General features: G+C 41.2%; 1 protein-coding gene across 1 annotated transcript in view; it reads right to left on the reverse strand.

The window, feature by feature from the left end:
• Positions 1–15,801, reverse strand: part of Cth (Cystathionine gamma-lyase) — a 664,174-nt gene that overhangs the window by 325,422 nt on the left and 322,951 nt on the right. The window contains exons 9-10 of the mRNA XM_068225275.1: positions 13,860–13,995; positions 758–910 (exon numbers count right to left, since the gene is read on the reverse strand). Coding sequence (XP_068081376.1) covers positions 758–910; positions 13,860–13,995 — 289 coding nt within the window. The remainder of the gene's footprint in view (positions 1–757; positions 911–13,859; positions 13,996–15,801) is intronic.

Consider the following 15,801-nt stretch of genomic DNA (forward strand, 5'->3'; position numbering starts at 1 on the left):
GGATATCCCATTGCCAGTCCCTTTTGACGGTAGATTTTGTTGTTGAAAGTGAAGTAGTCATTGTTCAAAACAAAGCTCAATAATTTAATGAATTCATTTATTAAAAATTTGCTTAAATTTCTGTGTTTGGAAAGGTTCTTTTTGATAATATCTATAGTATGATTTATAGGGATGCTTGAGTACATACTGATGATGTTATATGAGACCATTATATGGTTAGGTTGTAGTTTAAATTGTGTTAATTTTTCGCAGAAGTCAATGGAATGTTTATGTATGCTTCATTGTTGAATTTGAAGTGTTTGTTAAGAAAATAATGTAAAAAATCTTGAGACCTTATATGTGGGACTGTTCCTGCTATTTATAATAGGGCGCACGGGAACCATTTTTTTTATGGATTTTGGGTAATGCTTGTAAATCACTTGTAAATAGATATCCGTCAAAGATGGAAACGCCAGGTCCAGCCATGTTCTCCTCTCTCCATCAGGTGAAACATGTGGGCGCAGGTTTTATGCACACCATGATTGGTTTAGTCATCAATAACTTCAATATAGGGTAAACAGGTGATGAAACAATTGCAGGAGAGAAACACCTGGATATGAGTAACAGCCGATGACAATGATGATATTTTCTTCAACATTTATCTCTATGAATTCTTGTGAATGAATTCTTACAGAACCTTTCCACTTCTGCATAAATAATATATGACTGCTACGATATTTTAATTATAAATTCCTTCTAGCTATTAAAGAAATCATACCTGGATGCAAAACTTTCTCCACAGATGGATGTTGTTCCAAAAAGCGTCCAACAGCTAGACCATTTTTCATGTGCTGCTCCATGCGGAGAGGTAATGTCTTCAAGCCGCGATTCACCAAGTAACAGTCAAATGGAGGAGGAACTGCACCTATACCTAAACATTAAATATAAAACTCAAATTAGTTGAACTGTATTTTTTCTTTTCTACTTCGCACCAACACAAATAGGTCTTACGATGACGATGGTAGAGGAAAGAGCTAGGGGTGGGAGGGAAGCCACCATGGTCTTAATTAAGGTACAGCCCCAGCATGTTCCTGGTATGAAAATGGGAAACCACGTAAAACCATCTTCAGGGCTGCTGACATTGGCGTTCGAACCCACTATCTCCAAAATGCAAACTGATAGCTATTGCACAACCACTTGCTCGGTACATATTTGAAATGATTTCATTACTTGACATATATCACTACATGGAAACAAATTCCAGATATTCCCCCTAAAATGAGATTATGAAATACAGTGTCTTTCATAAAGAATGAACCTATTTTGAAGGCTTATTGCGCCGTAATGCGACTCATGCCACGCAGTGGCATGAGTCGCATATCGTTACAAAGGGCGTGGCCTCACATTTCTATTAGTCAGTGTAGTGCTCCGCGCTTTCCTCCCCTCCCCTTCTCCTGACTCCATTCAACCTGCAGAGCAGTGAGCTCACTCAGTTGCCGTGTGACCACGGGGCCCTCAGCTGAGTCCTGGCATTGCTTCCACTTACTTGTGCCAGGCTCCTCACTTTCGTCTATCCTCTCCGACCTCTCTTGGTCAACTCTTGTTCTTTTCCGACCCCGACGCTATTAGGTTTGCGAGGGCTAGGTAGTCTTTCCTTTTCACGCCCTTCGTGGCCCTTGTCTTCCTATGGCCGATATCTTCATTTTTCGAAGTGTCGGATCCCTTCCATTTTTTCCCTCTGATTACTGTTATATAGAGGATGGTTGCCTAGTTGTATTTCCTCTTAAAACAATAATCACCACCACCACCATCAGTTGCCGTGAGAGTCTAACAATGGCAACACCTCAACACAAAGCGTTCTGTGTTGTTCCATTCGCAATGACCGGGTCTGTGGTCACGGTGCAACGCAAGTTCCGTAAGAGATTTAACGACGATGCATTCAGGCCCTCTCCCAAGAACATCTGACAGTAGTTCCAACAGTTCCAGGAAACAGGATGTTTGTGTAAAGGAAAAATCCCTGGTCGACCACGAACTGCTTGGTCAGAAGAAAATGTGAGTAGAATCCAAGAGGCGTTTACTTGGAGCCCCCGGAAATCCATTTCTCAAGGTCGCCGAAAGCTTCAGGTGAGCAGTACCAGTATCTGGCGTGTCTTGAAAAGACGCCTACACATGAAACCGTACGGACTTCAGCTGGTTCAGGCACTGAGACATGTTGACAAGGCACAACGGATGGAATTATGTGCTGCGATGCTGAATATGGAATATGATGCTGAAGACACCTTTTCGTGCCTCTTTTTAGTGACGAAGCAATCTTCCAAATCAATGGCTGTGTCAATCATCACCATGTTTCGTTCTGGGGAACCGAACACCCACATGGTACAATCGAGCACGAACGGAATTCTCCCAAGGTAAATATTTTCTGTGCGGTCAGTAATGTCAGGGTTTATGGCCCTCTCTTCTTCAACACCAACACTGTCACACGACAAAGCTATCTCGCAATGTTACGGACCTGGATCTCCCCTTTGCTGCAAACACACTCATGCGACTTCATTTTCCAACAAGATTTAGCCCCGCCGCTTTGGAGCTTACCAGTGCGAGCATTTCTGAATGAAACAGTACTTCAACGGTGGATTGCTCGACACACTGTTACGGATCGTGCTCTACTCACATGGCCTCCCAGATCCCCAGACCTCACTCCTTGCGACTTCTTCCTGTGGGGATACGTCAAGGACAAAGTTTATTTTCCGCCACTAGCCACGACACTGGATGATCTAATGATCTTCAAGAGCGGATAGCACGTGTGATAAACTCAGTGGATCGTGATATGCTGCAGTGCGTTTGGGAGGAATTTTCCTATCGCCTTGATGGAGTCTATGCTGCTGGTGGCGGTCATATTGAACACTTGTAGGACTAACCTTGAACATCAGTCAAACACATGTGTCTTAGGTTTAATCTTGTACTACTGACGTTTGGAAAAAAAATAGCTTGATGAAATCGGTTCATTCTTTATGAAAGACCTTGTACTGTATTTCTCCAAATTCAAGACGATGATTTTTTCTCAGAAACTCATGTGAAAAATCATCTTGCATTCGCGGCCTAAGTGTAATGAACGCAACTGGCAGCTACCACGGTAACTACGCTGCTTCCCTTCACCCCCACACCCGCGTGCGCAAAACGCATTGACCATCAATGTCCGCTCCTTTATTATGCATCGTTAGCCGCGACAACCGGTTGTGTAACGTCACGACGAGAGAATGACATGCTATTAGCATCTACAAAAATGTTTCTCACATCCGCAGAATGGCATCAAAACATGCAAGCCTTCAAATACTTAGAAAGGCCACAGCTACTCAGTGGCCAAGTAATAACACATCTACTGTACCTGGCGCTTAGTAAAATTAAGAGTTTGATAGACAGCAAGAATATTTTTGTGTGGTTCGTCCTATTGTAGAGACATGTGGAACAGGCTGACAAATTTTCAACAGGTTCTCTTCGATATTGCGCTGCTAATTTTAAGTTAATGGTTATTAAACACGCGGAAATGAAGAATAATTGTGCAGCCGCAAGATAATACAGCGTAACTAAAGCCAATGTTCCGCGTTAGTGTGAAGACAAAGATAGCTTAAAAATGCGTACGGTACTGTACCAAAAATGCATTCAGTGGCTTTAAAGAAGTCAAAGATGAAATTGTTTGGTATGTGCACGAAAAACGCAAGGGCGGAGTGGCCATACCATGCCACAATAAAATCTTTGACCTTCACAGCCCACGCATTTATTATACAACATTAGCAGAGCAGTCAGCTGGTTGTACGTGACGCTTAGTAATATTAACAGTTTTATAAAAAGCTGGAATATTTTCTTAATGGTTCATCGTATTGTAGAGACATGTGGGACAGGTTATTGCCAGCAAATTTTCAATGGGTTCTCTTCGATATTACGCCTCTAATTTTAAGTTAATATTTATTAAACTCACGAAAATAAAGAATAATTGTGCAGCACTTGCAATGGAAAGGAAGAGTTCAACCAGTGTAAATGTATCATGGCCTGACTGTCCATGATTTCCGAATTTGGAGGAGCTGCGATGTTTGCGGCTTTGTGACGCCTCTGTTGGAAGGTGAAGGGATGACATCCCCTGCAGATCTTGCTCCAGACTCTCGAGTTTATGCTGTGCTTCCGCTCTTCATTTTTATTCACCATAAATGCTGAGTGGAAGCTCATCAGCAGGGAGACACTCAGACACTCAGCGAGCACACGCTCACACGCTTAGACTAATCTTTATTCACACCACCCAATGTCACACCGCCTTATGCTAAGTTCGAAACTTATAACCCCACCACCACGAAGGGTACTGCGTTGAAAGATATCATACTGTGCTCACACGCTATGCAGAACTATTAAGCAAGCTGCTGTTGAGAACATGTTCCACGTTTGAGGTCGGTATCTTGAGTACTTTTCATATTACAGTAGTTTGAGTGCAGCAGTGTAATTTTGTTGTTGCGAGCTTGAACTATTCGGTCAACAGAGGGTAGCAGCCACCATTCAGAGCCCTTCTGTTGTTGCAAGCTTGAAGTATTCGGTCCACAGAGGGTAGCAGCCGCCATTCAGAGGCCATCACTGATGTGAAAAAATGATTAAACATCAAGTGTGATATACAGATCTGTGTGCTGAGTGTGATGCTTAGCTTAAAATCTGCATGTCTATTGCAGATGTGAAATGTAGATACAACTGTTTTTTTAAGGGTTACGCTGGAGACATGATCATTGAAAGTAAGTGTAAGTGTTGATTCTACTCCAAAGAAACTTTGGTCTTGATATACCAAGGCAATGTCATCATCATAAATGAATTTTCCAGACTTGATTTCTGTTAATTGTATGTACAAATTGAAGAGAATACAAGCTAACACAGACCCTTGAGCGAGCCCATCATTTAACTTATGTACTTTGCTCTTTGAATCCTCAGCAAAAATCTGGAAATATCTACTGCTCAGCATAGTACACTAGTGTCCAAAAGTTAAGCATAATGACTAAATGAGGCCATACCACCTGATCGGAATGTCAGACGGATTGCTGAACAAACGGAAGCTGACTCACACCACACCATATGTCACACAACCTGTCCAAAAACAGTGTCAGAAAGGTTCTGATAGCTAAGGTACGCCTTTGACAACATCTAACAAAACTTGGCAATGTCTTCCACAACAAAATATGCTGTTAATAGGGTGTATGGTTACCCCTAACGGCCACACATGCTTCGCAGCGACGTAGCATGCTCTTTATCAGGTAGTCTAAGAGTTCCTGTGGCAGTCGATCCCATTCCTCCGAAAGGGCAATGTAAAGGTCTTGGAGGGTCCTTGGTGGAGGCTGACGGGATGTAGTTTGCCTCCCCAATGCATCCCAGGGACGTTCTATAGGATTCAGATCCACAGACCTCGCTGGCCAATCCATGCGGTGAATATCTTCCCCAGCCAGCCAGAGCAGCGCGGTGCGGTCGGGCATTATCGTCCATATAGAGGAAGTCTGGACCAACCGCACCTCTGAAGAGTCAAACATGTGGTCTCAGTAATGCATCCCTGTATCTCTGAGCGTTGTAAGTGTTCCTAGGACCACCCATGTAAATGTGCAGTTCCGTACGGCCATTCAACATGACGCCTTCCCACACCACGACGCCACCACCACCATACTGGTCCCGTTCCACAGTGTTCCTGAGGTTGTATCGGCTACCAGGTTCTTATAATACCAATATAAATGGTCCGTTATTGAACGTTATAAATTGTCCAGCTATATCATTCCTGGCTGCCAGCATTTCGCCCAATGTGCTAATTTGGGCTCATCAGTTGGTAAATAGCACATCCACCAAGACGCATGGCTGGAGCATACCGTGGAGGCCACTGCGTAGGCTAATTGGAGCCACTGGTAGTACCCCCACCTGCAGTGCCAATACGTTTTATGTTATCCAGTCCAACTATGAGAATATGATAAATACTCTACTACATACTCATTCATTGTAAAACAATGTAAACAAATATTTTCTACTCTAAATTAAAATCCCACTTTACTGACTCTTATTGTTAAGTTCATAGCTTTAGTTCATTTTCTAGTTTCTAGTAATACTATCTCCCTCATAATCATTATCATCTTCGATGAATCACTACCAACATGTATAATTACAGTTCTAATATAGGTTTAAAGCCATTAGTAAATAATTTTAATATTTTAAGTACCATGTTACACTATGTGCATATATAACTGAATATTTGTAACTATATTATGCTACTGAAGAAAACTTTATTTATAGGCCTATATGACTTAATTTTACTAAGACTTCCATAAGACATAATATAACTTTAATTTGATATTTGATTTTATTTAATGTAATAGTATATGTATTTCACATATTTAAAAATAAATAAATAAATAAAATAAAATAAATAAATAAATAAATAAATAAATAAATAAATAAATAAATAAATAAATAAATAAATAAATAAATAAATAAATAAATAAATAAAAAATGACCCCATTTATAACTGTGAGAATACGATAAATATAATGACCTCTTTTATAAGTAATGGTGATATTGCATATAGGTTAAGCTTTTCATATCAGTTATTTTCTTCTTCTTCTTCCAGATACGTTTCTGCTTGTGCACGTCGTTCACAGAGCCTCTTCCTATCTTTTCTCTTTTCCCCACATTCCATCGTTCATCACTGTCTGCCACTATAATCCTCCCCAGTGATCTCTCCATCTTGTTCGTAGTCTTCCAATTGGTCTTCTTCCAGATTTTGTCCAATCCAGAGGTCTTCTTGGTAATCACTCTTGCCCCATTCTTTGGACGTGGCCGAACCGTTTCAGCCAATTTCTCTCCATAGTTTCTATTAGAGGATTGATCTGTAGCATGTTTCGTATTGTTTCATTTCTTATCTTGTCCCTCCTTGTTTTACCCAAGATCCCTTGCAGAAAACCCACCTCTGTTGCTTGTAATCTACTCAGATCTTTTTGTCCAAGTCCAACATTCTGATCCATAGGCCAATATTGGCAAATAATATGATTTATATATAATTATTTTTGCTTTGATAGGTAGTTTCCAATTTCTAATTGTGTCTGATACATAGTAATACAATTTTGAGCAATTTCCTATCCTCTCCGAAATTTATCCCTTGATGTTTCCTTTCCCAGTTAGGTTACATCCCTGGTATTTAAAAGCATCTATTCTTTAAGAATTTTTCCATTACACATTTTTTCTCTACTGATTTCCATGACCTCACTTTTTGTTAAAACTTATTTCCATGCCTGCTTCTTTAATTGCTCTCTGCCAGGTATTTAGTTGTTTTTCCAATTTTTGTTCATTTTCTTCCGATATCATTACATCATCTGCATATGCTATGACTTTCATATCATTTGCTGTTGACCCTTGACGAACTTTCCTCATAATGTTGTTCATCACTATATTAAAGAGCACTGATGAAAGTACACTTCCTTGTCGAACTCCTCTGTCTGTTCTAAACCAGTGTGATTTGTTGCCATCTATTATAACACAGTTCAGACATTTGTTATACACAAGAACTTTGTTTATCCGAATTAGGTGGGATCGGAACTGATCCGGATTATTGAAAATTCGGATAATCCGTAAAACTAAAGAAACAAATACAGTACATGTTATATAATATATTAACATAAGTTGTGCAGTCAGCGATACCTTTCTTCAACTGTACAAAAGATGTAAGGGCACGTTTATTACATTTACGACTTTGTTTTATGCACTAAAATAATGTGTGAGCTTTTTCTGTTTTACATTTGTATAGCCCTTGCGCGCAGAACGATCACAACGTTTTACTTACATCAGTTCTGCCCGTGTGGTTTCAGTCTGGGATTCTAAATAGGCCATCAGTTTGTCCAGCTGAATTGTTACATCTCCATGAGTCAATGTTTCATCTTCCAATTCACCATCACTATCATCATTACCTGCCGAGGAACAAGAGGCAATAATTTATTCATCTGTCATTACGCCGTAGCCTGAATTAAGGCAATAATTTATTCATCTGTCATTAATGCCGTAGCCTGAATTACATTCGTTTTTCAACTGGCCATTTACGTCATTCACATCTACGTCCGAGCATCCGCGAATGAGTGCAAATGTGTCAAGGAATTCAGAAAAGTCCACGGTTTACCATTCTCAACTTCCAATTCCTGTCCTTAACTATCCTTGGCGGAAAGATATTCAAGAAAAATCGATCCAGTAAAAGTAAAACTACATTTGTATTATTTTCGATCCGGATAAACCGGAGATCCGGATTAATGAGGGCTGTATAAACGAGGTTATTGTGTACATGTTTCTAATTCTGAATTGCATTTCTCATTACATATCCATTCTATTCAGCCTTGCCGTATCTCTTCTCTGATAACCATGTCATCTATGAATACAACTGCGATGTCTTTCCCAAATTCCCATTTCTTTCTACTATTTGGCTAGCTGTAAAAATGGCATCAATCGTTGATCTTCCAGGTCTAAATCCTTGTTGTTCTTCCCTTAATTGTGAATCTATCTTGTTCTTGATTTTTTAAGATTATCTTTTCATAAATAAATCTTCATGCAATGACACAGTACAGTAATACTATTCCTCTATAGTTCTTACAAAGCGCCTTGTTACCTTTTAAAAAAATAGTTACAATAATTGCCCTTGTGCAATCATCAGGAATCTGATATATATTATCATATATATTATCTTAATATCTTTCAACAATCAAACGAGTTTCGGATCAAATGTAAAACCAATACCGAAAGTAACAAAGCCTTTGTGCAGATCTGTCAGGTATGACAGCCAAAATGGCTCCAATGATAGACAAATCTGTTCAAAGAAAAATATAAGAATTGGGACTATTAATGTAGTATCCTTAAAAAAGGATGCATGAATTCAAGAAATCACACAGATAATGACAGAGAGAAACATGCTGATAATGGGACTAAGTGAAATTGGCGTAGGAATATGGCGACCCATCGCCCAGTGGGTAACCACTGCGATTAGCCTCCCGATTACTGGTGGGTAAACCACAAACCTTACTGACATGAGAAAATGCATGTCAGGCACTGACCGGCTAGAGCATAACAAAATATTAACGCAAAGATCCGTGATTGGCCTAACAAGCCAGTGGTAGCGTATTATATCGCTTTCAACAATCAAACGAGTTATTTTCTCACCCGTGTTATTAATAGTGCCATCCAACTCGTACGCTCTTGTTAAATGATAGTACTAATAATATAGGCTACTTGCTGAATGCATTTATAATTATTATGAAAGGTGTTATCAGTAAAAATTAAGGTTAGTTATGTACATAAATCCTAACGATGTTGACAGGGAGAAAATGTCCATGTAAAATCCATCTGTGCAGTGGCGTATCCTGGAATCTCCACTGAGGCATGCAACTAGTAACCATGCAGTTAACACAACGTATTAAGTAAATTTCAATTCTACTCACCCTAATTACATGTAAGTGAACTCGAGCCAAACAGTTTTACTGTAAGTTTCTGGATTGAGCGTGCGTACACAATTCTTGTTTTCTGTTTTTAAATTTACGAGGGTTCGCCTCTGTGGTGTAGTGGTTAGTGTAATTAGCTGCCACCCCCGGAGGCCCGGGTTCGATTCCCGGCTCTGCCACGAAATTTGAAAAGTGGTACGAGGGCTGGAACGGAGACCACTCAGCCTCGGGAGGTCAACTGAGTAGAGGTGGGTTCGATTCCCACCTCAGCCATCCTCGAAGTGGTTTTCCGTGGTTTCCCACTTCTCCTGCAGGCAAATGCCGGGATGGTACCTAACTTCAGGCCACGGCCGCTTCCTTCCCTCTTCCTTGTCTATCCCTTCCAATCTTCCCATCCCCCGCAAGGTCCCTGTTCAGCATAGCAGGTGAGGCGAGGTACTGGTCATCCTCCCCAGTTGTATCCCCCACCCAGAGTCTGAAGCTCCAGTACACTGCCCTTGAGGAGGTAGAGGAGGGATCCCTCACTGAGTCCGAGGGAAAAGCCAACCCTGGAGGGTAAGCAGATTAAGAAGAAGAAGAGGAATAAATTTACGAGGGAAGGTTGAGGTCTCCCGGCTTTAACTATTTGAATCTTTTCATCAAACGAACGGCCAGCAAATGGCTTTTCAAACTGATTTACAATTATATCCGTTTTAGACTCATCCATCGTTAATACCACATCTGCGCAAGATATAATAAAACACCTAAAATACAATGAATAACTCACTAGTTAGCCACAACTCAAGCACTGGAGGTAAGTCACCCCAGTGGCATTGGTCAGTTTCGTCACGTTGGGTTCTCGCTGGGGGGTAATCTGTGGGTCCCGTTCGCTGTAAAGATGCCGACTTTCTCCACGTTGCTAACAGATGGCAGAGGGTAGCACGGATATAGAGTGACAAATTCTGACCAAGTTTCAATTGCAGCGACATCGTTCGGAGGGTTTCAGAACTACGTCTGCCACCGAATGCAATTTTAAGATTGAATGCCTTTCTTCCTGAACTCGTCCATTCGCTGTCTCTTTCTTCCTAGAGTGGTGTAGACGGCGAGACTACACCAGCACCACACGTAGTCAAGCAACGGAACCAGTACAGTTGCGCGGACATTTTGAACTTCTGAGAGATGAAATCGTTAATATTCGACTTGAAACAACCTAAAATCGTACATCAGACAGTTCTTTGTGTTATCATAACGCATGCAATGAATGCCTTGCATTCAAGGAGAATACGCCCCTGCATCTGTGGTATTAAAACATGTAGAATCTGGAAACTACTGAAGTACCAGGTGATAAGTTGAAGTACAGGACATACTAAATTAAAAATTAGTACAGTATATGCTACATGCAGCCATAGATAATAGTACTTGAAAGATATTTTATGTTGATTTATATACACTGACTGACAGTGACAATGCAACACCAAGGAGGAGTGGTTCGAAAGGGATGAAAGTTGGGGAAAAACAGAGACGGCACGGACGAATAATTGATGTATATTTCAAAGCGATATGCAGGTTACACAATGCGCACGGCATCGACTCAGTAGGATGTAGGACCACCGCGAGCGGCGATGCACGCAGAAACACGTCGAGGTACAGAGTCAATAAGAGTGCGGATGGTGTCCTGAGGGATGGTTCTCCATTCTCTGTCAACCATTTGCCACAGTTGGCCGTCCATACGAGGCTGGGGCAGAGTGTGCAAACGGCGTCCAATGAGATCCCACACGTGTTCGATTGGTGAGAGATCCGGAGAGTACGCTGGCCACGGAAGCATCTGTACACCTCGTAGAGCCTGTTGGGAGATGCGAGCAGTGTGTGGGCGGGCATTATCCTGCTGAAACAGAGCATTGGGCAGCCCCTGAAGGTACGGGAGTGCCACCGGCCGCAGCACATGCTGCACGTAGCGGTGGGCATTTAACGTGCCTTGAATACGCACTAGGGGTGACGTGGAATCATACGCAATAGCGCCCCAAACCATGATGCCGCGTTGTCTAGTGGCAGGGCGCTCCACAGTTACTGCCGGATTTGACCTTTCTCCACGCCGACGCCACACTCGTCTGCGGTGACTATCACTGACAGAACAGAAGCGTGACTCATCGGAGAACACGACGTTCCGCCATTCCCTCATCCAAGTCGCTCTAGCCCGGCATCATGCCAGGCGTGCACGTCTATGCTGTGGAGTCAATGGTAGTCTTCTGAGCGGACGCCGGGAGTGCAGGCCTCCTTCAACCAATCGACGGGAAATTGTTCTGGTCGATATTGGAACAGCCAGGGTGTCTTGCAGATGCTGAAGAATGGCGGTTGTCTTGGCGTGCGGGGCTGCCACCGCTTGGCGGCGGATGCGCCGATCCTCGCGTGCTGACGTCACTCGGGCTGCGCCTGGACCCCTCGCACGTGCCACATGTCCCTGCGCCTGTGCCTGTGGAGTGAAGGCATATGACGCTGTTGATGGTGATTTGTCCCTTGGATAGGGGCGTTAAGCGTTGAGCAGGCCCCTTGGTGCTGTTCAACAGGAGTAGGCTAAGTGCCTGCACTCGGTTTCACCCTCTCCCTTCTTACTAGCATACATCACGTCATTCACTTCATCCCAACTCCTCTGATGAGGTTGAGGTCAGGAAAGGAATAACATCATCATGTAGAATGTTTTACTATCCACTAAATTTATTAAACGGCTATTTACAATTTAAAAGTTAACTGATGTTTGAGTTTTTTCTTCTTCTTTTTCTTTTACGTGATGTTCCATTTGGAGATAGTGAGGAAACGGTGACTGAAACTGTTTCAGCTGCATGCATTTTACGGTGAGCGATATCATTCTGGAAATATTCAGATATTCAGTTTGCCTCCTTGCTTAATGACATGCCGAGTGGTTCTTATATTTAATAATGTTATCCACTTTACGTCCCACTAACTACTTTTACGGTTTTCGGAGACGCCGAGACTCTGAAACGCTGGAATTTAGACCTGCAGGGGTTCTTTTACTTGCCAGTAAATCTACCGACATGAGGCTGGCGTATTTGAGCACCTTCAAATACCACCAGACTCAGCCAGGATCGAACCTGCCAAGATAGGGTCAGAAGGCCAGCACCTCAACCATCTGAGCCACTCAGCCCGATCGTTCTTACATCTAAATCATGGTTGAATGCTGTGTACTAACTGAATATATTGGAGAGAATTGACTTGACTAATTATATCATTTTAAAATATGGTATGTTTAGCTAACTTTGAACGATGATTATTTTTAAAATTTTGAAGTTTTTCAGTCTTTTCAAATTTCTAAATTGTATTAACTGAATCAACACTGAAAAAGAATGGTGTTCATCTTAAAAACAAGAATGTTTAGAACTAACAGATTATTTTGTATTAATTGAAACAAGTACCTTTGCTGGCGGGACCTAGTGTTTACAGTGCACTATGTCATCTGATATGGGCTAGAGCAATTTTGTTACTTTCATTGATCTGTCTCAGCTTTATCCTTGGCTTTGACAAAATGAAAGTGACTGAGGTATGAGTGATGCTACTAATGCCATTCCTTCTGCATTCAGTCCCTGCTATGAATGGTGTGAAAATATTGCTCATAGGGTCAGTTGGTGCATGCATTTCAGTGGGCTTGGCAGACTGATATGTAATAGCAACTTCTGGCTCGGTGAGGAAAGCAACGGGAAACTATCTCACTCCTCATTTCCCTAGTACGCCTCTTCAGTGATGCCTAGGCCATGTATGACAGCTGATGGTGGAGCTGTTGAGGATCCAACCATCCTTCGGGCTGAGTTCTAAACATACGTACATACAATTGAAACAATATTCATATTGCGATATTCACGTTACGGACCAGTAGTTGAAATAAATTGGCAATGAAACTCAGCTGTTTTCCTCTTGTACCATATCTGTCATGTTCTTTCTTTCAAATATTAAACTATAACTTAGACATGCTCCTTTGAGACTGCCGTTAAGAATATTGTATTATTCCTCGCATGTTACTTAGTCCGAAGAATTCAATAGTATCTTTGTAAGTTACGTGCAGAGCGAGGAAGGAAAAAGAACCACGAACACAATCATTCAGCACCAAACAATAGGCTACTCTTCCTTTTTTTGCTATTGGCTGTACGTCGCATCGACACAGACAGTTCTTATGGCGACGATAGGAGAGGAAAGGGCTGGGACTGGGAAGGAAGCGACCGTGGCCTTAATTAAGGTACAGCCGCAGCATTTGCCTGCTGTGAAATTGGGAAACCACGGAAGACTATCTTCAGGGCTGCCGACAGTGGGGTTAGAACCCACTATCTCCCGAATACTGGATACTGGCCGCACTTAAGCGACTGCCGGTATCGAGCTCGGTATAGGCTACTCTAGCATATATGCAAAATAGTATCAACTTACTCTTTTGAAGAAACTTGAGCCTCTCATGAAGTTCCTGGGAATTAGTCACTACAGCACCCATGACAACATCTGTATGACCATTCATGTACTTAGTGAGAGAGTACACAACAAGATCAGCTCCCAGCATCAGTGGCCGCTGTAACAATCAAGTTCTCAAAATAACTACTGCACATAGTATTACAATTGAATATGTTCAAGAAATTAATATAGAAATGTAAAAGCACAAAATTAAGTGGAAAAAATTAAAAACAACAACAATATACAGTAAAATTTTTAATGTGAAAACCTGACATATCAAATGTAGTAAGTAGACCAGCAATACCGGGGTAAAAAGCATATGCTGGAACATATAACACAGATTCACTAATGTTAAATTTAATAGCTATTTGAATTATCTATAAAACAATCATACTGCCATGAACTTCTAGAGTAACAGTAATGTGATGATTTCAAATGCCCTGTTTTCCAAAAGTATCATGTGTAGAAAGATAACCTGTCAACTCTTCTACTTATGCTTGTGAGCAAACTGAATAGGATTATGACCATCACAATAGTAGCAGCACAGTCATTTGCAATGTTATTATGAAAGTTTTGACATCAGTGCAAATATTCATGAGCACCGCGTAGAGGATGAAAGGGTGCTTGAACCCCTATGGCTCAAGAGAATGGTGCGCTGAAGTAGGAAAATCTGCAAGAAACATAGGCCGTGCAATGTAGAATGTAATTTATCTAACAGAACAGAAATTCAATGCATAAAAGTAAATGAAATGCAAAAAAACTTTGGAAGATCTGTTGGTTTTTAAATAATAATAATGTTATTTGTTTTACGTCCCACTAACTACTTTTTAAGGTCTTCGGAGACGCCTGTTGGTCTTTTAAACAAATAATGTTGGTAAAAAACCTTTAGCCTTCTTGGTTGCTGTCCAAATTTGTTTTGTCACAATATCAATGAATTAAGTGTTCTCTTGCACAGCACACACTTCCTGTGAACAATGAACATGGATAATCCACTTAGCCTACTGTCTCCCATCGTAGACAGACTCTAATGAAATGTAAATGTATTGTACTGGATGGGCATTCAATAGGACATGTTGTCACTGGGAGAGTTGGGTCGATCTTGATCGCCTCACTTGATAAATTAAATCAGCGTACTCAAGGGATTAATTTGGAATTCCTTCATATTTCAAGATGTCATATGTGGCATCATCAACTATAACATTTTGAATCTTTAACCATAACCTCTAACAGAACAAGAAAATAACTAACAATACAAAGATTTGGCTCACTGAAATCCTTGTACTCTCTGTTCTCTCATATGGTTGTGAGACTTGGACCATAAAGGCCTGAGACAGAGAAAGAAAGAAAGAAAGAAAGAAAGAAAGAAAGAAAGAAAGAAAATACTACATCAATGCCTTCGAAATGCGGAGCTGGCATAGGATGTCTGCCTGGGACTACATGAAGAACCAATATATCCACACTTCAGGAGCTGAAAATCTTAAAATACACTTCTTCTCGCATCAGTGGAAGAATACTCCAGTTCTTTGGACGCATTGCGAGATGAACTGGAAAAATGCAGAAAAGTCGTCATGGAAGGGAAAACTGAGGGCAGTAGACCACAAGGAAGGATTGCAATTAAATGAATGGGGAAAGTCAAGAACATCACTGATTTGCCATTCCAACGTGCCCTAAGGAAAGCTGAGGACTGTCAAGAATGGCAAAACTATAGCAGAGATATGAGAAGCAGAAACAAAACCAGTGTGTCACAATGCTGTCATGAGTAAATCGATTAGTGATGATCATGTACCATAACCTAAAAAAAGCCCTTGTTTCTTCGTAAGATTGTTCTATATGGCCATTTTACTTCAGAAAAGTAAAGTAGTAAAAATTACAAAATTTACTTGCAAGTAACTCCGTCAGTGCCCATGCTCATATCTATATCAAA

The sequence above is a fragment of the Anabrus simplex genome, chromosome 1, assembly GCF_040414725.1.
Source record: "Anabrus simplex isolate iqAnaSimp1 chromosome 1, ASM4041472v1, whole genome shotgun sequence".
Lineage (NCBI taxonomy): Eukaryota > Metazoa > Arthropoda > Insecta > Orthoptera > Tettigoniidae > Anabrus > Anabrus simplex.